The sequence below is a fragment of the Syngnathus typhle genome, linkage group LG11 (genome assembly GCF_033458585.1).
Source record: "Syngnathus typhle isolate RoL2023-S1 ecotype Sweden linkage group LG11, RoL_Styp_1.0, whole genome shotgun sequence".
Taxonomy (NCBI): domain Eukaryota; kingdom Metazoa; phylum Chordata; class Actinopteri; order Syngnathiformes; family Syngnathidae; genus Syngnathus; species Syngnathus typhle.
The window spans coordinates 10,274,957-10,297,497 of record NC_083748.1 but is presented as its reverse complement, the minus strand read 5'-3'; the positions used below and the strand labels follow the sequence as shown (position 1 = coordinate 10,297,497).

At 43.5% G+C, this 22,541-nt stretch overlaps 2 protein-coding genes across 2 annotated transcripts; both read left to right on the top strand.

Annotated features, from left to right (window-relative positions):
• The first annotated feature begins 9,230 nt into the window (after nucleotides 1-9,230).
• kbtbd8 (kelch repeat and BTB (POZ) domain containing 8) lies at nucleotides 9,231-14,066 on the top strand. Its single transcript, XM_061291326.1, has 5 exons — nucleotides 9,231-9,303; nucleotides 10,826-11,033; nucleotides 11,131-11,437; nucleotides 11,551-12,370; nucleotides 12,612-14,066. The coding sequence occupies exons 1-5, from the start codon at nucleotides 9,288-9,290 to the stop codon at nucleotides 13,073-13,075; spliced, it is 1,815 nt and encodes a 604-aa protein (XP_061147310.1). The 5' UTR covers nucleotides 9,231-9,287; the 3' UTR covers nucleotides 13,076-14,066.
• A 1,688-nt stretch (nucleotides 14,067-15,754) lies between these two features.
• LOC133162251 (monocarboxylate transporter 2-like) lies at nucleotides 15,755-22,175 on the top strand. The gene is made up of 5 exons (XM_061291327.1): nucleotides 15,755-15,988; nucleotides 17,129-17,349; nucleotides 18,026-18,169; nucleotides 18,254-19,078; nucleotides 20,418-22,175. The coding sequence occupies exons 2-5, from the start codon at nucleotides 17,133-17,135 to the stop codon at nucleotides 20,684-20,686; spliced, it is 1,455 nt and encodes a 484-aa protein (XP_061147311.1). The 5' UTR covers nucleotides 15,755-15,988; nucleotides 17,129-17,132; the 3' UTR covers nucleotides 20,687-22,175.
• Nucleotides 22,176-22,541: the final 366 nt, after the last annotated feature.

Genomic DNA, 22,541 nt, shown 5'->3' with positions numbered 1-22,541 from the left:
ATTTGATTTCCTGCTGCATACAAGCTTTCCAATCTGTTTGTGAGCTGGAAGCAGTCTGGGAAAGTGTGCAGGCGAAGAATTCACACACAGCACAAAAGTCCAATTATGAGCCTCGACTCGGACGACGCTGGATAAAGGGGTCTTGTCTATGTCCGAAGAGAGGCATGGTGCTTTCCTTGCCTTCCGCCTCATCCTCATCTCTCCTCCTTAACAAATACAAAAAGATGACAACATCTTGCTAACGCTCACCAACGGTTTTGTAACTGACAGCGACTTCTTGGATACTGAGCACTTTGACGTAAAAAAGTTGTGTTTGTCATATTGGATCTATTCCAAATAGATTCCAAATACTACTAGCACTACTACTAAATTGTGTGCAAACAGTTAAATAGTAAAATAGTCTGCATACTGGATACTTTGGTTTGCATAATGGTGGATAATAAAATCAACTTTTTACATGTCTGATAAATTAATAATGACTTGCATTATTTTAAAGCCTTTGGTTACCGCTTCCTATGCATACTGTAAACTATTCCAATTTCTTTGGTGGGGGGGAGAAAATAGAATCCCGTTTTCTTTTCGTGCATTCAAGTTCTCCGTTTCAGCATTCAGTGCTCGTGTCCTTGCGACAAAAATGTATTCTTGCACCGTGCGTGACACCAACAGGCAAATGTGAATGCACGACTCGAAAGTATAAATGCAAATGTGTCAGGAATGAACAGAGCAAACATACACTTGTGAGCATGCAATGCATATTTGGTGTGTGTTTGTGTGTGCATGTGTGTGTGAGTGTGCATCTGACACTCTATCATGAGCAGCTGGTGAACTGCTCTCACACACCAGGTGTGACTTGTAGCTCCGGGCTCATAGGAAGGCAATATGACACTCGGACGTCCACAAACATCTTCGGAATGTGCACATAGCATGTACTGTATATAAACATGCACACATTGAGAGATGGGGGGGGGGGGGGTACACTGGTGTGAATGTACAGTATTGGAGATGGCATGCAAAAAGTCTTGAATCACAGCATCCTTGCAGATCTGAAACGTTCACGGTGAAGGGAGCTTAGCTGATCAAGAGACGTTGCGTCCGACGCAGCCTTCAGAACTGATGTGATCGGGATGCACATGTGGTCAAAGCGGGCAATAAAATGCATTTGCTTGCCATCTGTCTTTATGGCAAACAGTTGCTTCTCTCAGTGACATGCCATGCATGCACAACCCAAATAACCATTAGTCCATAAAAAGTAAAACAATATTGCAGCAGCATAACAGCAAATTGATGATTCAGCATGTTTGTTTCAGAACCGGGGTTGAACTGATTTTAGTATCCAAATCCTTTATAGACCACTAGCGTCCTAAAATCTATTCTACAAAATCATCCTTATTGTCAAAACATCGGATCATTTTGTTTATTCCACACCTTATGTCTGGAGTTTTCCCACCCAATCATTTCTCACAAAGTCGAGTTGTGCCCGTCACTTTGTCGAAGTTCCATCATGTCTTTAACCTCAACTTGGCCACCCATTGAGTACGTTTGAACAAGGCATCAACTTCTTCTAATCACTGGCTAACAGTAAGTACTTTATTCAACCTTGATAATCTGTGGAATTAATCTGTTTTATGAGGGAGCAGCATGGAGGCGCTGAGAGAAGTGCCATGGACACACACAAGTGCACGCACACACATGCAGACACGCACTCGCACGCACGTTTATCCCTCTCGGCAGCTCACTTCCATAATGTCTCGGGCTTCACATAAGCCCCCGGCTGGGATTTTGAGGTTATTACTATGTGTTGCCTTCTTTATCCCCGGGGTCATAGCGATGTGAGGTGGAGGTGAGAGCCCAAGAGAAACATTGTCTCACATGCGATTGAAGTATTGCAGTGAAACACACAATCCGGAATCGCATCAGCTGTGACAGAAATAATCCCCAGTGGCAAAAATGGGAGGGTGAGATGAGTTCATATTTGTCACTGTTGCTAAGGCGATAAGGAGGGTGGGGATGGTCCTGGTAATGTAGCTTGCGAGGAGAGGAGGTCAGGTCCCCTCCCCAACTCCTTGGAGCGCCCCTCGTTGTGAGGCCTGCGGTGTTTGAACACTGAAGGTCATTGGTGACACCTGTTTCCCGTCTCATCTCCCAACATCAAGTTGACTTGCCGGGAGAACGGGGATGGGGGGTGTTTTGAGGTGGGGGGCACTACAGCAGAAGACAAAACCTCCTGTGTTCGCTTCCTGCCTCAGGCGGAAAAAAAAAACTGAAAAGAGGATGAAATAGCAAAGTTTGTCTATCGGGGTGGAAAATTAATTTCCGAGGCAAAAGCAGAGTGACTTTTGAAAGGGAGAAATTAGTTAAACACACACACACCAGTTAACTAAAAGACTAATTCACCAAATCCTTCTAAATAAACCGGAAATATTTCTCAAAGGAATTCATTAGTGAAGCTCTTAATGAAATTTCCAACTTTACATTCAGATATGCTTCATTTTGAGGGGGGTTATATTTGAATTAAACTTAAACGTGAATGTACCACGTAAAACTTTTTTTTCTTATTAAATGCACTCAAATAATTCTCATAAACAATATAAGCCTTGCTTTTTTATTTAAATGGTTATGGTCTGCACTGTATGCAAATAATGGTTAATGTTTGCCCCCCTGTGGAGAGGAAAGGTACTTCAAGAAGGCTCTTCAGCGCTGTTGAGTGCTGTTGAAAAATCTAAAATACTCGAGGAATGCAGAAGCTTATCGCCCTCTCACCCTCTTTACAATACAAATAAAAATGCACTGATATTTTAAAAAAAAAATCACAATCGGTCACAATAGGCCTATTTTGGAGGGGGTAAGAACACATTGGAATACATTTACAATCAAATTACAAATTAAAATCAAATATATGCATCTGCATCCCAGACAATGATACTACTGAAAATAAGAACTAGGAAATCGGAAACTTGGCTGCCTCAATTAATTCACTCTATTAACCGACTGAGCCCTGACCTCAACCCTGCCCTGGCCAATCTTTCTCTTATTCGATTCTTATTCTCAATTAGGAGAACGCCAAATATGATGCTGTGGAGTAATGTCCTCGAAGAGGGGAGCAGGGTGGGGGTGGGGTGGGGGGTTTGTCTGATGGATTATTCAACATTCTGCAAACTTGGCTCATCAGAGGAACATAATGATTTGGCCGCCAAACAGCTCATTTCACTTGGTCAAGTGTCATGTGACCGAGCTCGTGCATTCGAGCCTCCGTGAGTGCTGGCCAACTTCAGACAGAGAGACAGATTACATTAATCAGCCCCTCCCCCACCGGCTCCACTGGACGCCCTCGCAGAATGGACATCTGCGGGCAAGAAATTAGCCTCGAAAATGTAATTGATGAGTGCAATGGTGAGATAATTACAGGGAACAAAATTATTGATCAGGGCAGCAAAGTCTTAAAACCGTCTGACCTGCTCAGCCTTGCCTCGTAAAGTTGTCAGAAAATATGTGGAGTGAGGTAATGCCATACATAATTGTTCTGTTGGTGACCCCAGATACACATTGGAGCACGGGGGACAACCATCCATCCATTTTCTACTACTTTTATCCACGGAAATGACTTGTGGATGAGAAGTGGGATCTTGGCTGGAATGATTTTAAACATTTCAGTAAAAGAAGCAAAAGTCTACACCCCCCCGCATTTTGTTCTACCCTGCCTCACCTCCTCTGCGGCGGTATAATGAGGCCGCACACTGATGATGAGAGATGGTCACTCGGACTGACTGGTTTATTTTGGTGCTATGAAACAGATCTTGGCGTGAAAAATGATGTGTCGCTGTGAATAATTGAACAGCTTCAGTGACCCGCTGATCCATCTGTTCACAGATCAATAGACGACATAGAGCGGGACGCATGTATGTTCCCAGTGGCTCGCAACAGCAATCGCCTCAAATTGGGATAACCGCCCTCTTGAGATGGATTTAAAAAAAGGTTGGATTTTACTACTTAATTGTAATTCCACTAATGCAATATTACTCGTAGAACCACAGCAGTTATTGTTATTTCAACTGGTCTTCCCTTTTAATGTCGACTACTGTTGTATACTTAGTATGAGCTTGAAATGTGCTTCCATCAATTCCAATAAAACATTTACACACAACATCAGAGTGAATTTCTTTCTGTATACTTTGCTATCAGTCCGACTAACACGAAATGGTTGCCCGAGTGTGGCCGCTTTGTAAGTGGCGATCAAATTTCTATTTTATTTCGGTGTATTGAGCTTCAAATGGTGTACCGGGCTCTTGTGCAGGATTGGAGGGCTTGTTCGTTTCTAATAGATCCTTGACCTTCGCAGCTCCCTGACAGCCTTCTGACATGAGTCCTTTGTGGTAGCGTCGGGCCGCCCGAGCTCCTGTAATGCAAATTTCATGTCACGACATCAAACAGTGCATTGATCAAAGGTCAGCGCTCCTTTCTGTAGGTGTTTGATATCAAAATTTCAATTTCATCTCCAGCTGTCAAGGGCTGTTAGCGCTGAAGAGCAAAGGATGGAGGGCGAGAGGGAGGGAGGGAGGGAAGGAGGAGTTAGAAAAAAGGAAAATCAACTGCTTGGGACTTAGAAAAAAGATGATAGTGATATCAAACGTGGGTTTATCTATCCTACCGAAATTCATTCTGTGCTGACTTTTTTTGGGCTTCCTCATAGTTTCTGAAATATTGGATTTAAGCAAAAGAGGGACTTTGAAATAAAAGGATAAACCAAATTGGTCAAAGAAGGCCTATACCCATTTAAAGATAAAGAGATAAAGGTAAAGATAAGATAAAGATAAAAGTCAGAGCAAAGAATGACTAATGGTGAAAGAGTTCCACCTGAATTTGGGATACTGTACTGTAATGCACTTTGATTGACGGAACCTTTTCACTGTTTTAGAGATTTATATTTTTTGAATGCATGCATTTCTTTTTCCAGATGATAGATGGCAATGCTGCTCTTCCCAAGAAAGCCTTGCTGCTGCTGCTGCTGCTGCTGCTACCTTAAGTCTAAAAAAACGAACAAAAAACCTGCAATACATTGACTTGTTCTATTTAAACACGTGCTTGTAGTAATTTAACAAATAACAAAAATAATAATAATACTAAATACAGATAGTCAAGAAATGTTAAAAGAAATGCCATTGAAATTAAAAATATATTTTAAAAAATTGTGCTCTTAATAGAACATACATAACCTAACCAAATTTGAACATCAGCGACATTGCAATCGGACTAGCGTACCAGCCGAGAAATAATGTTCAGTGTTATACAAAAGTACATCTGGAAATAAATTTGCATTCTCACTGCATTCGAGAGACGCCTGCAGGGAAGTGTGTATTAGAGAATGGCAACGATAGCACTGATAGCTCCTTAACCAGATAGAGCGTACGACCACATAGTAGCTACGGAGACAAATTAGTTGCATGGGGGGTAATTATTCTTTCCTTGATACAAATGAAGGCGCAGGGGTTATCTCTCAGCTCATGAATAGGCTTTGCTTAGAATAGAGAAACTCCTCCTAGCCACAAGGAGCACCATTAATTGCCCAACAAGCTTAACCACTGCTACGCTCATGGGCATAAAAGTGAGAGGATTCCGTCTTTTTATTTCCTAGTGTGTGTGTATATGTGTGTGTGAGAAGGCGCATGACTGTGTTTTCAATCTTGGCCTGGCCACCTGCTGTCAGACTGGGAGAGATGCTATGGTGGGTGAGAATTAAAATTTCCTGTCGTTGAAAAAGTTGGGCAAGTTTGAGATGATTGGTAGAGAAATTGAAAGTTGGGCAGACGGGCACATAATCAGGATCGAAATGAAACAAGAAGGCAAGAGAGAAGTTGCCGTGTAGAGGCGAAGATGAGCGAGGACGGAGATAGCCGGCGGCGAGATGTGGACTCGAAAGCTTTGAGGAATTCTCCGTTTAGTTCTTTCACACACACGCACACACACACACACACACACGCACGCACACACACACAGCAATATAAAAATATTTTTAAACATAGCATTACCAGCGTGGCATATTTCTAAGCAGATGCGTATGAGACCTCTAAGATTAAAGATGAAGGGCTGCACCGCTGTGGGAGTGGTCACAGCCAACTTCAATAATGACCAGTCAAAAAGGCTCCTTTTGCACACTAGCCAACGCCTCACCTCATCTCCTCAAGATCATATCAACACCACGTCACATATTTAGACAAACTATTTCAGGATCATCTTTTTACACTACGCGTCATACACATAGCCAAACTCAATTCTGAATGTCCAGCCAATGTGATGCAATCAAAAAGCCATCAGCAGCAATCACCTCATTGATAAACGCCTTTGCTAAACAAACTTGCTTCTGCAGTTTGAGAAGCGCAGTTAAAGTGACTTGGCCAGAGGTCAGCGGATTAAAAGAGATAAGCACTGGTGAATATTCCAACACTTCACCAAGGAGGGCTCTCATTCATCACCCAGCGGGATCCGTGAATAATACATGTGCTCGCTCGTTGGGTCCGCGCACAGTAAAGCGAGAGCACTCACAGTGGAACAAAGTATTACTCTCGTCCAACCGGTTCGACCTCCCTGAGGCCGATTCCGAGAGGTCCATTGGGAACGGTCTTGTTTGTCCTCTTCCTGTGTCTTCCCCTGAGGCGACGCATACAAGCCAATCAATCTTCTGATTCTCCTGATAATAAACAAATCTCAATGTTCACCTCCCAAAACACACACGGCACAGAGTATTTCTCCTTATTCGTTTGACCTCGGGCATACTTAGACAAGCATTGTATCAAATGTAATCCCTTCGCCTTTGTTACATGCAATATTAATGTCCGTTACGCATACAAGCCAATATCAATAAGTATCCTCAAAATCCAGGATGATGCCCTTCGTCAGTGAGAAGATAGAATTCCCGAATCTGGACATTTCAGCAGGCGGTGGGATTCAATCAGAAAAGTATGGAACGGCGCAGAAATGGAGTAAAAGGCCTCGAGCCAGCGCACACGCTACTGTGAGATATTTTGTTTCAAATAGTGAAGACTGGTGTGGCATCTATTGTATGACTGAGCTGATGAAGTGCAAAAGTTGCATTGGCCCCTCCTAGCAGGCAGCCCTCCAGGCCAAAGAGGTTGCATGATTGCCTCTGTGAGCTACATTACATCGACGTGATGGAGCATACAATCCTGGGGCATGAAATGATGTCAAAGGAAAGTGGATGGGGGGCTGTGAGGGGGGGGGGGACCATCCCAGTGCATTTTGGTGGGACCCCAGATTTCTTCGAATGCAATCGAATTTGCTGATACATCTCCCTGCGCCACTGCCTCAATATTGATGACGAGGATTCACACATGACTGCATGGTAGCACACAACAGGGGAGTCTTCTAATCCAGTTTTACACGTTCCTGCCAGGACCCCTCCCCACCTCCTGAAGTTTGATTTGAGGGGAAGTGGGACAGAAGATTCAAAACAACCATTAGAAATAACTCCCTATGCTTATCGCACATAAAATGGTCTGATTAAATGGCTTAAACGAAGACTTTTGTTTTTTTCCAAAGTAGTCCCATTAACTTTTGCTCTTAGAAAATGATGGCAGACTTTCCTGTGGGGAAATAGAGCAGCTGTTTTTTCTCTCTCTCGAGGCAAGTGTAAGCAAAAAAGCACACTGCTCGTATATATTTTCAAGAGATGCCTCTTCTAATTCCACTGGCGTGGGCCATTCCTGCACGGTTGCAGACTGAAAGCGCACATTCTGATTGCACACTGTAACAATAAATCTCGTGCTCATATTGCTGTGACCGGAAAATTCTGTATGAGACAGGTAGAATGCATCAGGTGATCAGTTTCAATGTATCACCGAGCGACAGAAAGCAGATCTATCATGAAATAAATGCGAGCAAAGGAAGCCCCTCTGTCTCATTCAACAGACGTTTGGCCCAATTTCACAGGCTGCGCCGTGGCGGAATGAGAAGAAATCAAGAGAAAGAAAATGTGAAATTGCTCGCTTACATTGCACTTGTAGTCTTATTTGTCTCCCTCTTTGTCATTTGACAATGTTAGAATGCATTTCTAGTCTGCTCAGCAAAGATAAGGACACTCTCCAGGTCCATACTGTTCTCGTATAACAATATTGTAGCTCTTCTTTTGCAACCAAATATATGTAAAATTGTACATTTTGTAGAATTATATATAATTAAACTAATACTATTCTTTATAAAAATGATGCTTATATACAAGTTGAATTGTGATTAGCATTTTTATATGGACTAGCATTTCACAACTCTTTTTCTACTCAAATATCAGCGATATACTGAAAATCTGTTCTATTTCAATTAATGGAGTATTTAAATACTGTCTTTGTAAAGATGATTGAGGCTGTGACGTGAAAGTTTTAATGTCAAAGGGGTGTAGCCAAAAGGGTGTAACAAGTGACACCGGTGCAACGTTGAGATAAAGTGCGGGTTTGGCTGGGGCATCAGTTGGAAGTCGAAAATTGGTTCGGGAGTAAATGCAAAGAAATTGCAAGCCTCAAAAGGTTTTCAAAAGGTTCGTAAGTAGAGATATCGCTGTACATTCACAAAAAGTGAAAACAGAGGCCACAGCTCTCTCCACTTGTACCTTTGGCATCCTTGATTTTGGAGTACAAGTCTTTCCCAGTAATAAAGTTTGCGGATTTGTGAAACCGTTTGGCCACACTCAATACATTGTTTGGTAGTGCCGCCCCAAAGACTGTGACGTAACAGTTAAAAATACATAATAGAAAATTGAATGGAGTAAAAAATGTCCCCCTAACAGATTTTAAAGGCATCTCTGCAGCACCTGGAGGGATTAGATTAAATTTTTCTACAATCCTGGAGACTCCAAGTGCACAATAAAATGTATATAAAAGCTAAAAAAATGATTTTACATGATATGTCTTCTTTATTAATAAAGATGACTTGAAATGAGTTGGATAGTAATACATTTCAAGTTGACATGTTCAGCTGATACACAGTGAAAGTAAAGGCAAAAATAAATCAACTTGCTTTTATTTGTTCCTAGTTTAAATTCAAATTAAAGTGTTGCCCTGATCTTTTTGGTTTATTATGGAATATTTACGCGCACCGACAACTGCACCAATGTGTATCATGTTCTCATTAGGCCAATAAACTTTTTTGCCCTATTTTAGATAGAAAGATTGTGATTGGATGTCACATTGGTGCCTCGGCGTCCGATTGGCTCTTCCTTGTTTCCGTGGCTCCACTGTGCACTCTGACGCTTTTTCGGGCTACCCCCCTGAGACAGACTGGAGAGAATGGCTGCCAGTGCAGGTTAGCGAAAATCTTCATCGTTTTGTGTACAACCTAGACGTAAATAACACGATCTACGTTATAAATGATGTGCTTCTAGACGTGTGGACTAAAGTGTCAACGATGTTGTACCTATACGTGACATGTTGCGTTGTTGTTAAACGAGGCCGAGCTATAAATGACTCCTCAAAAGTGTTTGCTTGTCGCTAGGTTGGATTTGCGGCTAACGTTAGCCGTGCGGCTAACTTTCGGCCGGTTAGCTTGCTACCTACAGCTGATTGTGTAAACACTTGTTCGTCACCACAAACAAAGGTTTGAAAGTTCAAGCCGTCGCGTCGTTTATCATTGCTAATGACAAATATACCGCGTCGTAGGTTGTTTTGATGAGCAGAGATGTAGGTTAGAGCTTAAAGCATCTGAAGTTTTTATCACCGAATTTGATCTGGTAATGCTTGAGTGATATCTTGCTAAACATTAGCTAGGTGATTAGCCGTCTGCTAAAAGTTTAGCGTGGTTGTCTACCAGACAACGTTTCGAATGTGTCTCTTCGAATCATCACAGTTGCGGTTTTGACCACCAGCGACGTGCCTTATGTTGGCGATTGGGAAAGTTGGCGTTGAGCCTCTGCAGCGTCCATCCTCCCCACTAAAGAAAATCAGTTAGCCAGCTAGCTCCCATCCGCCGCTGTGTTTGGCAATCCCCTTGTTTCAACTCTTTGTCTTGTGAAGTAGCTCGCGTTGCTCAACACGAGGTATTTGTTGTGAAAGTTTTATCGCCCCCTCCACTGCATAAAATCAGATCAAAGCATGTTTACAAACGGACTAACGCAAGGAAAACAGTCGAACCATAAAGTTTATTGACTGATGCATTCAACTAGTGGTCTTCAAATAGTTAAAAAGACTGACAACAAAAGGACTCAGAGAAAAACGTATGTAAAACAATAACTTTCCCATTTATTTTTTCCGAAAGTATTCTACTGCAAGACTCCTCATGAATCACAACTAAGTAACCATTACCAAACATACAATGACAATTTCGGGATATCATTCTTAAACCTGCTTGCAGATTAAATGTGTGATGGTTTTTGGATTCTTTTTGCTTCATTAACTTTTTTTGCAAACATACAAAGTTAATCCGTAATTTCGGTTTAAATTGAAAACAAAAAAGTGCTATTGTTTTTTAAGGTCTAACTGAATGAAATGGTATAATTTTTTGAAAACACATTGGGCCCAGTAAAAATTTGTCAATTTGTTAGCCTGTTCTCAAACTCAATCATTCGCTAACTTCAGGTCTATTTGATTCAAAGTCCTTAACTTTGTTGATTTTCAGGTATCGACTGTCAAGCACCATGAAGGTGCTAAATGGATTAAATAGATCTGTAAATAATGCATATGCTGGAAAGAAAAGATAAATATGACATAAAAACAAAAGGCTTTTGTCATTTTTTTGTCATTTACAACTATTCTGTTAGAACTAATGAACAATTTCAAATAGTTTCTTACCAGCCTTTATGCTGATCTGTGGCGCTTTCTTCTGTGTTTAGAGGTAGGGAAGCTGTTACAAGTTCAGAATGGGACACCGCCAAGCACCAACTACAATGGGGTAGATGCCATACACGCCTGCAACATCCTTCAGCAGCTCAAAGCTTTGTACGACGAAGCCCAGCTCACAGACATTGTCGTAGAGGTGGACCACGGCAAGACCTTCTCATGTCACCGGAATGTTCTTGCCGCAATTAGCCCATATTTTAGGTAAATACGTTAAAAAGAAAATACACACACACACACACACGCACTCCTGCATGTGAATAGCTGATTTTGGTCTTCTCTGCGTCTTCGTGCTCACCAGGTCCATGTTCACGAGTGGCCTTACAGAGAGCAACCAACGGGAGGTCAGAATCGTTGGGGTGGAATCGGAATCTATGCACCTCGTCTTGGACTATGCCTACACGTCCAGGGTCACGCTCTCAGAGTACAACGTTCAGGCCCTGTTCACCGCAGCCAGCATATTCCAGATCCCTGCCCTGCAGGACCAGTGTGCCCAGTTTATGATCAGTAGGCTGGACCCGCAGAACTGTATTGGGGTTTTCATGTTTGCAGATGCGTACGGGCACCAAGAGCTGAAGGAACGTTCTCAAGACTACATTCGCAAAAAGGTCAGTTTAATCGAGCTTGGGAATTTGAGATGCACTGATACTGTCTCTTACCTACGCCAATGCTTTGACTAACGGCTGTAAATGTCGTTCTTTTTTTTGGTGGGCGGTGACAGTTCCTGTGTGTTTCAAGAGAGCAAGAGTTTCTCCAGATGACCAAGGAGCAGCTGGTCAGCATTTTGAACAATGACGACCTCAACGTGGAGAAAGAAGAACATGTGTACGAGAGCATCATTCGCTGGCTGGAGCACGATCTGAGCGGGCGCGAGGCTCACCTGGCCGACGTGTTCTCCCAGTGCATTCGTCTGCCATTGCTGGATGACACCTTCCTCAGTCGGATCCCCGCGCCCTTCGCTTGCGCCCTTTCCCTGTCCAAAGACCCAGTCGAGGCCAAAGCCCGCCTCACCGGCACCAATGGTTGCCCCCAGCGGCTGGGAATGACCGCTTCCGAGATGGTCATTTGCTTCGATGCCGCTCACAAACACTCAGGAAAGAAGCAGACGGTACCTTGCCTGGACACAGCCACGGGCAGGGTGTTCAAACTCTGCAAACCTCCCAACGATCTCAGAGAGGTCGGCATCCTGGTGTCCTCAGAAAACGACATCTACATTGCCGGGGGCTACCGACCGAGCAACAGCGAGGTGTGCATTGATCATCGGGCTGAGAGCGACTTCTGGCAGTACGAACACGCTGGCAATCGATGGCTACCGCACGCGCCACTTTTGCGAGCCAGGATCGGCTGCCGACTGGTACACTGTTGCGGCAAGCTCTACGCGTTGGGCGGCAGAGTATACGAAGGCGACGGCCGCAACGCTTTGAAATCGGTCGAATGCTACGACGCCCGGGACAACTGCTGGACGGCTGTGAGTCCGATGCCGGTGGCCATGGAGTTTCATAGCGCTGTGGAGTACAGAGACCGGATCTACGTCCTCCAAGGTATGTTAAGCCCTCTTAGTGGGACAAAGGCCTTTTTGCGTACAAGATGCTCACGTTGGAAATGTATCCTGCCTGGACTTGCTTTTTCATTAAACACTTTGGGATGGAAGAGAGGGAAGGGGCGAACAACCCTGAAAATGTAACATTTACACTTCAAGCTGCTACATTTTCATGTTAGAATTACGCCAAAGTTAACACACAACAAAGTGACCACGAATTGCATTTCCTTATCTCTTCACAGGTGAATATTTCTTCTGCTTCGACCCTCGTAAGGACTACTGGAGTCACCTCTCCCCGATGAGCGTCCCCCGGAGCCAAGCTCTGGCCGCCCTCTACAAGAACTGCATTTACTACATTGCCGGCATCTGCAAGAATCACCAGCGCACATTTACGGTGGAGGTCTACGACATTGAGCGCAACAGCTGGAGCCACAAGAGGGATCTGCCCTTTGACCCAGCCACCAGCCCCTACATCAAGGCCATGCTGCTGCAAGGCAAGTTGCACCTGTTTGTACGGGCCACGCAGGTCATGGTGGAGGAGCACGTCTTCCGCACCAGCCGCAAGAACTCCCTTTACCAGTATGACGATCAGGCGGACGCATGGACCAAAGTCTACGAGACGCCTGACCGCCTCTGGGATTTGGGCCGCCATTTTGAATGCGTGGTAGCCAAACTCTATCCACAGTGTCTACAGCGGGTGCTTTGATGAAGCTGTGGCCGTGGCTTGTGCTGTGAACCCAATCTGGGAGGCAGAGCGAGCGGTGTGGTTTTGCCTGCCTTGTGCCTGGTGTTACCTCGGCTTTGCACCACAAAGACCTTTTTTTTTTTTTTGGGGGGGTCTATAAGTTTTCGATACGTCTTAAGCGGTCAAACGTTTTTGGGTTTGACAAGATCAAGACCGGGGTGCTTTTAAAAAAAATGGCAGTATTCCCCCACCACCAACACCACCACCACCAACTACCCACACAGATGCTTGCCCTAGAAAACCGTACAACGAATCATAAGTGCAATTACTCAATTTGTGTTGCTTATTGTTGAGCCACGCTCTTGTCATTTGGTTTGGATACATGACCGATGTTCTACAAAAGCATGTAAACATGGCGTGCACTCTGGAGATACTAATGCTACTTCTCAGCATAAAGTCAAATACTATATATACACACACATATATAAAAAGTATATATATATAAACTATATATTCATACGGGTAATATGAATAGCATTGCTCATTATTAGTTTGCCGGCTCTGAGGTTTGTTTGCGCCACCCCAACCGCCCTGCAAGTCAAATCTCGGAAGCTCCTTTTTTTCTAGGTGACTTATTTTGAAGTCTAGTTGTGATTTACAGTAGGTTTTGAAGCTTGTATAATATTTTGATGCCCCCCGCTATTCCTCCACAAGCGACTGTGTGTCAAACAATTCACTGTGTGTGGCTTCTGAGCAGTTTTCATGTTTTGGTTTTAGATTCCAATTGCTTAGGGGGGGAGGGGGTCTCGTGCCTCCCACCCTTTCATTCAGTCAGTGTCCATTTTGTGTGTCACACATGAGGACAATTTGTGATGTGTAATGTTGGAATATTCCCTCTCCACATTGGAGAAATGACAAGAGTGAACTTTGTGTCAACACTAAGTGGGAAGTTCAGACCAACTACCACGCTTACCTCAGAGACTTCAGAGCTATTCCATTAGGAGGAGGAGGAGGAGGAAAAAAAAGAAAAAGGACTTTTCTGGATGTTTTGTGTTAATGAAGCAACAGCATTGAGCTCGGTCTGGATTGCTTTCTAGAGTTTCATTCTAACCAGTTTTAAAAGGTCAAAACAGCCTTCCACAAAAATGCATTTGCGATCTTGTAATAACTGATCCGGAATTTGGAAAGCGTTTTGTTGTAGCAATAATTCCCAGAACTGTGATGAGGCTACATGTCTTTATATGACTTAAGTCAAAGTGCGTTGATTATTTTGTGTGCTCGTCCGGTATGGAAATGACATTAGTTCCACTGGAGCACGGCTCGGAGCGACATGTCATTTTGTGCAGATCGCTCGAGATGCCCACGTGCCTGTGGCCGAAAGAAAAAGCATGATGAACAATAGCGGGAAAGTCTTAACTCGGCGTTGCACTGAATGGCTCTCACGTCAACAGATCTGAACTGCAAACTCATCTTGAAGAAGCACCTCTGTGAAAAAGGCCACAAATCCGTCTTTACATGCCGCCGCCAGTGGACGAAGAGTTTTGGTGCTGCTTTTATTTTTCTTTGTTTTTTTTTTTGACAATCTTTTACAGAAGAACTCGTCCCACAGCTACGTGGTGTTTCTCTGCCCGTGTGACATTTTCAGTACATTACTGTCAATTTTGTCATGCTGGTTCCTGTGTCAGCTTTGCACTACTACACAAGAGTGGCCCACATTCTGAAAGAGCTTCAGCAACCTTATTACAATCAACCCGAAAAGAATATTACGTGCTAATAAAGCATTCATTTAAAAAAAAAACATAATACCAGAGGCGTCGACTTTAACGGCTCAGCTCAGAGTTGATGTTAAAGCTTCATTCACACAATTTACAGTTGGTAAGTGAGCAATGGGGAACTCTCAGGATTTCTACTGAAACAGTACTGTATTTTTAATTGTTTTTGTGTGTATTATACTGTACTATAGGTTTGCTGTACTTGCACAGTTTTTAAACTTCAGTTTCTTTTATAACTTGAAGAGTAGATGATTTTTGTTGTCTTCAGTACCCCCCCCCCTCTCTCTCTCTCTCTTTGCTTATGTTATTTGCTATTTAGTTTTGGTAGACTAATCCTGCTCTGAGAAGATTGCCTGCACGACTAATACATTTGAATTGATTTCCCCCCTACACTGTAGTACAGAACCTTCTCACCAAACATAAGCATTGCAGATCAATAAACTAAACATTTTAAATACCAGTCATGACAGACTACTACAAGCTATGAAATCTATTGTATGTTGAAGAGGTAGTTCATGGCCCTGGGCTGCAATACAAAGCTCATCTCATCAAACGTTTGTGCATTTAACTCAACTTCTCATGTTTTTCTTTTTCTCTCCACTTTGCTGGTTTGTCTTTTTGGGCTTATGGTTTATAGTGGTTGTTGAGCTCAACTGTGAAATTCACGTTGCACATAACTTGAAAATAAAATAATTCAAAGTGAAACTCAATTCGTTCATTCTCTGCTCAGTAGAATTCAGAGCTACTTCAGTTTGACGTCTGGATATCCGCGGTGGTTGCAACATAGTTACGAGCCCAGTATGACTAAAGGATGCAACGGAAGTCAGAATCTTGTCACCCCCTTTTATTTATCTTCACTGGCCCTAATCCTCTTCCGGAGGATGCAACATAGTAACGAGCCCACCATGACTAAAGTATGCAAAAACTAGCGGTCTATTATCAAATAACCTACGACCCTCATGAGAATAAGCTGTTTGGAATGTTTTCAAATGCAGAGTAAATGTACTCGGGAAATACTCAAGTACAAATACTAAAGTACAGGCGGAGCACGTGGTAGCTGGAAGCCTGCCCACTACTCGCCGGGTGACGCGTGAACGACAAAAGCCGCATTATGAAAGTTTGAACGACTCACTTTAGTCGTCGCGAATTCTGTCAACAAAAGGTAAGCTCCTCGCTAAACCAATATTTTCCGGCGACTCGGAAGTGCTGCCCTAAACCGTCTTAACGTGCAAGTTTGTTTTTCTTTTGTTCAGGCACGACTACAGTACGTATTATATTCACTCGTGAGATGAGGCGATCAGCGATCGACTTTAATCGTACAGTGTGGCATCACTTTAGGGAATTCTTGAAAACGTATAATGTATATAATTCGTATAAATACTACAGTTAAAATAGGTTGCAAGTCTCGTTTCCCTGTAATGCAACACGTTACAGTTCCCATTGATCGCTCACTGTCACATGTTGATTATTACCAGGTCAAAACTACTTGTGTGCCGTACAGTGTACACGGTAGTGGGTGAAAAATACTAAACACAAGTGATGTAGAAGACGAGAGACATGGAAAGCTGCGAAAGAATTCTCATTGCCCTCAATAGTACGGCAAAACTGTGCACATGTTGATTTGTGCGCGACTTAGTGACGTCAACTAGTGTGAATGAATGATGTAATAGATTCGATTTTTTTCCTCAGTACTGTACTACAATAACAACAACAACAACAACAACAATAACAATAATAATAATATCCACTCATAATACATTTCCGTCATTATTTCGGTGTACTCACGAACCAGTTGAGTTTCTTCTTTTTCCTTCTTTCATTCTTGAACGCCTTGGTCCACGCTGGCCTCCAGGTGCTCCAGGTAAGCGTACCCGCCACGGGCGCTTGCGTGCGCGTCGTAGTTGGGGTACGTGGCGGCTTCCCGATCAAAGTTTGACGGGCTTTATGGAAAGTTCTTGCGTTTTAGGATCGTTCGCTGAAGAAATCAATAAATAAAACAGCGTCGATCTCATAAGGCACTTGATACGGACATGGTCACAATGCGCCTTGATCACTAATGAGCCCGGGCACTTCCGGGTCTTTTATACTCAATCACACTAGCCCATGAAACCTTCTAACCAATCAAATCAACGTACTCAAATTATATCTAGTATACAGCATATAATTCGTCAATGACTCTAAAGCAATCATACAACAAAACAACGCCATACCGAGATGATGGACTAACAAAATGAGATATTTTTGAATTAGTCAAGGTTTCTCCGAATTGTGAAATAAATAACATGTTTTTGACTCTCATTAGGAACATGTCCTCTACACCAACCAATAAGCAGGCCTTGAAACCACCAGATGGTGGCTGGGGTTGGATGGTCGTGATTGGGGCTCATATTTCCATTGGCTTTGCCTACTCTACACCCAAAGCCCTCTCCATTTTCTTCAAGGATATCCGATCAGACTTGCAAGCCAGCGAGAGTGACATAGCGTGGATCTCATCTATCATGTTAGCAGCCATGTATGCTGGAGGTGAGTCCACCCACTACTCCTCTGGGGTTTGTGGTTTTCTCAGTCAATGTCATAATCACATCGTCTACTAATAAAATAAAAAAAATCTCTGCCTCACCCAACCTTAACTCAAAGAGGCCAAACTGGTGAAATATTTGCCTCATCTGAGTTTCAGGCAATAGGTTTCATCATATCGTCCTTGGCAATGTCACCAAATGGCGGAAAGCGACAGCGCAAATACATCAGCGGAAGGTCCCACAAACTGGGGTCCCCCTTCCCCTCCCCTTCCGAGAGAGACTTGACAGCCTTTTCTAGATAAAACTCTGACTCAAGGAGTCAAATGATAGGTGAAGTGCAGTATGGAACATACGCGATTGAGACAGAGCCTTGCCATTGACCCCCCCACGCATACACAACATTGCGTATCTACTATCTACGACTGTTGCATGTTTGCTGCCTCTATTTGTTGTCGAGATCTGCCTCCTACAGTCCCGAAGGGGTTTACAAAGGAGTAGGTTTCCTGCTTCTCTGGTTTGACAACCCCACTAGTTTAGTTCCAGTCCACTGCTCCACCTCCAATTTGTATTGGGCAAAGAGAAAATGCTGCGATGGAAATTAATTCATCTATTCCAGGATTCCTTATACAATACCAATGAAGGGTTTCTGTTCAATTCTTAATGTCCAATACATTTCACAGGACCGGTGAGCAGCGCGTTGGTCAATCGCTTTGGAAGCCGACCGATAGTTATTGTAGGGGGGCTGATGTGCGGGGCCTCCATGGTCGCGGCTTCTTTCGGGAACTCCATCGTTTACCTCTACTTGTGCGTTGGCGTCATTGCAGGTACGATATTTTACTACTTTTTTTGGTTAGTCACGCTTGCTACTGACATCTTTTCACTCATTTTCCCATTTTGTCTCGCCGCAGGCTGTGGACTGGCCTTAAACCTGAATGCATCTATCACCATCATCAGCAAGTATTTTCTGGCCAAGCGTCCTTTGGCCAATGGTCTCGCAATGGCAGGGAGTCCTGTTTTCTTGTGCTTCCTAGCCCCTTTTAATCAATTTCTACTGGACAAGTTTGGCTGGAGAGGAAGTCTTCTTATCCTCGGGGCTCTGATGCTCAACTGTTGTGTGGCCGGGGCCTTGATGAGACCCCTCGCTTCCTGTACCTCGTTTCCCGCTAAAAGTAGTAAAAGTAATAAAGAAGTGGAGGAGCAATCAAATAACGCCAACACCAAGCCACTGAAGCAAAGTTGCAGCAGAGGTGCCAAGAACATCTTTGACTGGTCCTTTTTCAAAGATCGAGGTTTTCTTATTTACCTCATCGGGAACATCATGTTCATTTTCGGTGCCTACGCACCCATCATGTTCCTGAAAGATTACGCCATCAGTCGTGGCGTGGACCAATACTCGGCAGCGTATCTGCTCTCCATTATGGGCTTTGTGGACATGTTTGTTCGCCCCGGCACAGGCCTGATTGCCAACAGCAAGTGGATCCGACCACGAATCCAGTACTTCTTCAGCTTTGCCATGGTGTTCAATGGCACCTGCCATTTACTCTGTCCACTGATCACCAACTTCACCTTTTTGGTGGTGTACGCCGTATTTTTTGGCGTGGCTTTCGGCATGGTTTTCGCCCTCATCTTTGAGTGCCTGATGGATCTGATGGGAAATCAACGCTTCCCTCGTGCCGTTGGACTGGTCACCATCATTGAGTGCGTCCCCATGCTGCTGGGACCGCCCACTGCAGGTAACTTAAATCTGCTGAAAACCATTATTTAGTCACGTATGTATTGCTATAGTGAGTTTCGCAAACAACTTGCTTTCTCAGAACCAAAGTTGAATGGAAAACATAATTACCACACGAGAACTAAATCAAATAACACACGTGCTTCTTGTTTGAGACAGCTCAGCTGTTCCTTTTCTCAGCACAGACGATGTTCTGCCATTGGTCATAGCTAATTGCAAACAGTGCACTCTTTGTTCCATGAGCATTAATCGCTATAATGTCATCCATAAGGGACACTTGAATTCTATCCGGCCCGGAATCTGTGTCTAAATGCAATTCCGAAGAACTAAATAAGACAAATCAGTTCTCTCATGGTGCATCGGTTGGTGTCAGCGGTACGGATCGGAGTCCCCAAAACGAAGGCTTTGAATAAGTACTGACGCTGCATAAACTTAATCAGCTGCACGCCTCCAAACCTTCTGTGCCGGCCGGCAACCTGAGTTTTAATGAGGTGGAAATTGATAGGCCCCCGGGTTCGTCTGGCGTGACCCTGTTTCGAGGCGCTCATTTAAAAAGGTGAACTAAATAAGAGGCTCCCTGCACATCTTGCATTCTCCTCCAGAGGGCACAATTATTACCTCCACCCTGACTTGTCTTCTTGTTATGGTTCCGCCAAACCTTTGGGTCAAGTCAATTAGCAATAATGCGGGTAAGTCCCTTTAATGAGCTTTTGGATATCTAATGATGGTCCACCCTGTAAGTCAGTGGACCTGCGTCGTATTTAAACTGGACTATGCTCGGTACAAAAGGTGACAATGCCAGATGGACCCCATTAAGACTTTGCCAAACCAAGCCCCTTTTAATGGGCATGGGGGTCACTTGTGTGCATTCACCATATGACAGCTATCAATCTGATGACGCAAATCGAGCTGTCACGGTGAAAAGTTCTCCATCTGCTCAAAGTTTAACGATGGCTCACTTTATGCATCATCTTTTTTTTTGTGCTACTTTGATTCAATGCACATACACACACTGAAAGCGAGACCGATAGTCATCTGTCAGTTGATCCACATCTGAATTTGGAAGCGTCAAATGATTCCAAAGGCACATTTGCCCTTTTTTTCCTTTTTTTCATCTGATTTGTTTTGGTAGCAGCTGTCAAAATTGCCTTTTTGGAGATACAGGGTGGGCCGTGGCCCCCTCTCAATTTAAAGCTTGCTTTGTTTCTAGCGCACCTTTATGAATTCATTCAGGTAGCGTTCTGCTGCTTGGGTGTTTCTTCAAAAATGTTTTCATCATGATGGTGTGCCCGAGCAGTTTAGCCTTTCACCACTCACCATCTTGTCTGCTTTCCTCACAGGTTTACTGGTGGATAAATTTGAAGACTACAAGTACCTCTTCTTCTTGTGCGGCGCAGTGATTGTTACCGGCGGGATCTTCCTTTTCATCATGAATATTTACAACTATCGTATGCTGGAAAAAGAAAGGCGTCGACAGCCAAATGCAAATTACACAGTAGGCCAGGACCAGGCCGAGATGGCGAGCGGGCTCACTCACACTTTTTGTCCAAAGGAGTCTGACGTGCTTGAGTGTAAAGAAGACCTAGCGAGCATCCCAGTTAAAAGTTGACACTTTTAACAAGTCTATTGTAATTGGCTAGAATATGGTTCAAATGATGTTTACATTACCCTATTTTTTTAATGTTCAATGAAATCCAATGTGGCAGTATAAAAAACAAAATAGACTATGAATTCTATTTAGAAGACATTCCATTTAAATGGAATACTTCATTCTTCCAGAGATAGGCTCAGATTTTTTTTGTTTTGTTTTATCGTTCCCAGGACCTAAGTGGCGCTTACGTTGAATAACTCAAAACAGCTCCAAGGTTTTATTATCTTGTTACCTTTCACCTACAGTCCGTGCCCCTCCTTTCTACTGTTCAAAAGTACAATGTTACACTGATCCCCCAAGCCGACATTTTTTTTTTCAGCGTACTTACATCACTAGGCCATATATGTTCCTCTGTGCCATTTCCTGACAACATTGCACTGATGAGTCCTACTGCTTGACCTTTGAGACTGTGTTTGTCAACCAAACTTGACTGTTTTAAGTGTTCGATACTCTTACTGTGTAAAACGGTTCCTTTGCTTTCCGTCAGTGACCAGACTGTGAATTACTTCTTCGGTACGTCTAAATCAATGGTTCTTAACCTGGGTTCGATCGAACCCTAGGGGTTCGGTGAGTAGGTCTCAGGGGTTCGACAGAGCCTCCACCGAGGAGGTCCGAACAAACCTGATTTATCGTGTAGGTATGCAATTTGTTGTGAGTTTATGCATTGTGTTGATTTTGTCCTTTGAACAAGGTGATGTTCATCCACGGCTCATTTTGTGCACCAATAAAAAAAAACCATCTATGTCTTGAATTTAAAAAACATATATTTTTCACAAATCCGGTGAATGCGCATATGAAACCTCTAACAAGGTGAAGAACCACTGGTTGAAATGAATTTGACTCTACTGAATATAAAACGAGTCTATTTGCAATCACTTAAATTAACAAGCCTATTAAAGCCAAACATAATCATGACAACTCGGACCGACCGCACGGATGGAGCGACATATAAGATGAGAGAGCGCGTCTAGAATGTTGATGACCCACCCACCTTTCTCCCGACCTTTGCATCTGTAAGAATCAAATCCGCCTTGTTTACAATCGGCGGCTGAGCCGATGAATCGGGAGCGGTCTTACACGAGTGGCCGGTCTGAGACGAGCAGCCGAGAAAGAATGTGTTCCCTCGAGGCTCAAAGAGCGCCGGCATCTATCAGGAGAAGAAATTGAATGGGATTTGGAGAGCAACAAAGATTAGATAGCGCTCCGCTGTTGAGCAAGCATGAGACGCGCCGATGGAACGCTTTCCCTGGCTGGGATGAAATCAAACCACAGTGAAACGGGCTCACAGTGACATGTGTGCACACACTGTGGCCTTTGGGCCCCAAGTCAAGATTTGATACTTTTGTTTGCTTTTTTTTTTTTCTGGCTGCTCTGGTTCAATAAAGGTTGAGAAACTCAGAATCGTGCTATTGCATTCTGTTGTGTTGATTCAACCTGCTCTCCTTAATCAACATAGTCTCTGGTTCATTTTCCATCTGGGGTCACCAACCTTTTTGAAACAGACCGTCTAATTCAGTACTGATTCATGAGAAGGGATAGCAGTTTGATACATACCTGAAATAACACATTGTCATTAAAAATACGCTACAATACAACACTTTACTTACTTTTCTTTATTCGTTTCTTGGAAGTTATCCGGGCTGGCACCAGGGAGTGGTTCAAGCATATTTCGGGAGGGTGGGGGAGTCCCACGCTCCAACATCTAGCTCCGCCTGTGATTGCAAACCAGTATTTTACTCAGGTACAAGCTAACTGAGAAGATACATACAAATATGATGAGGCAATTATGATCAAATTCTTAATGGCACGTTTT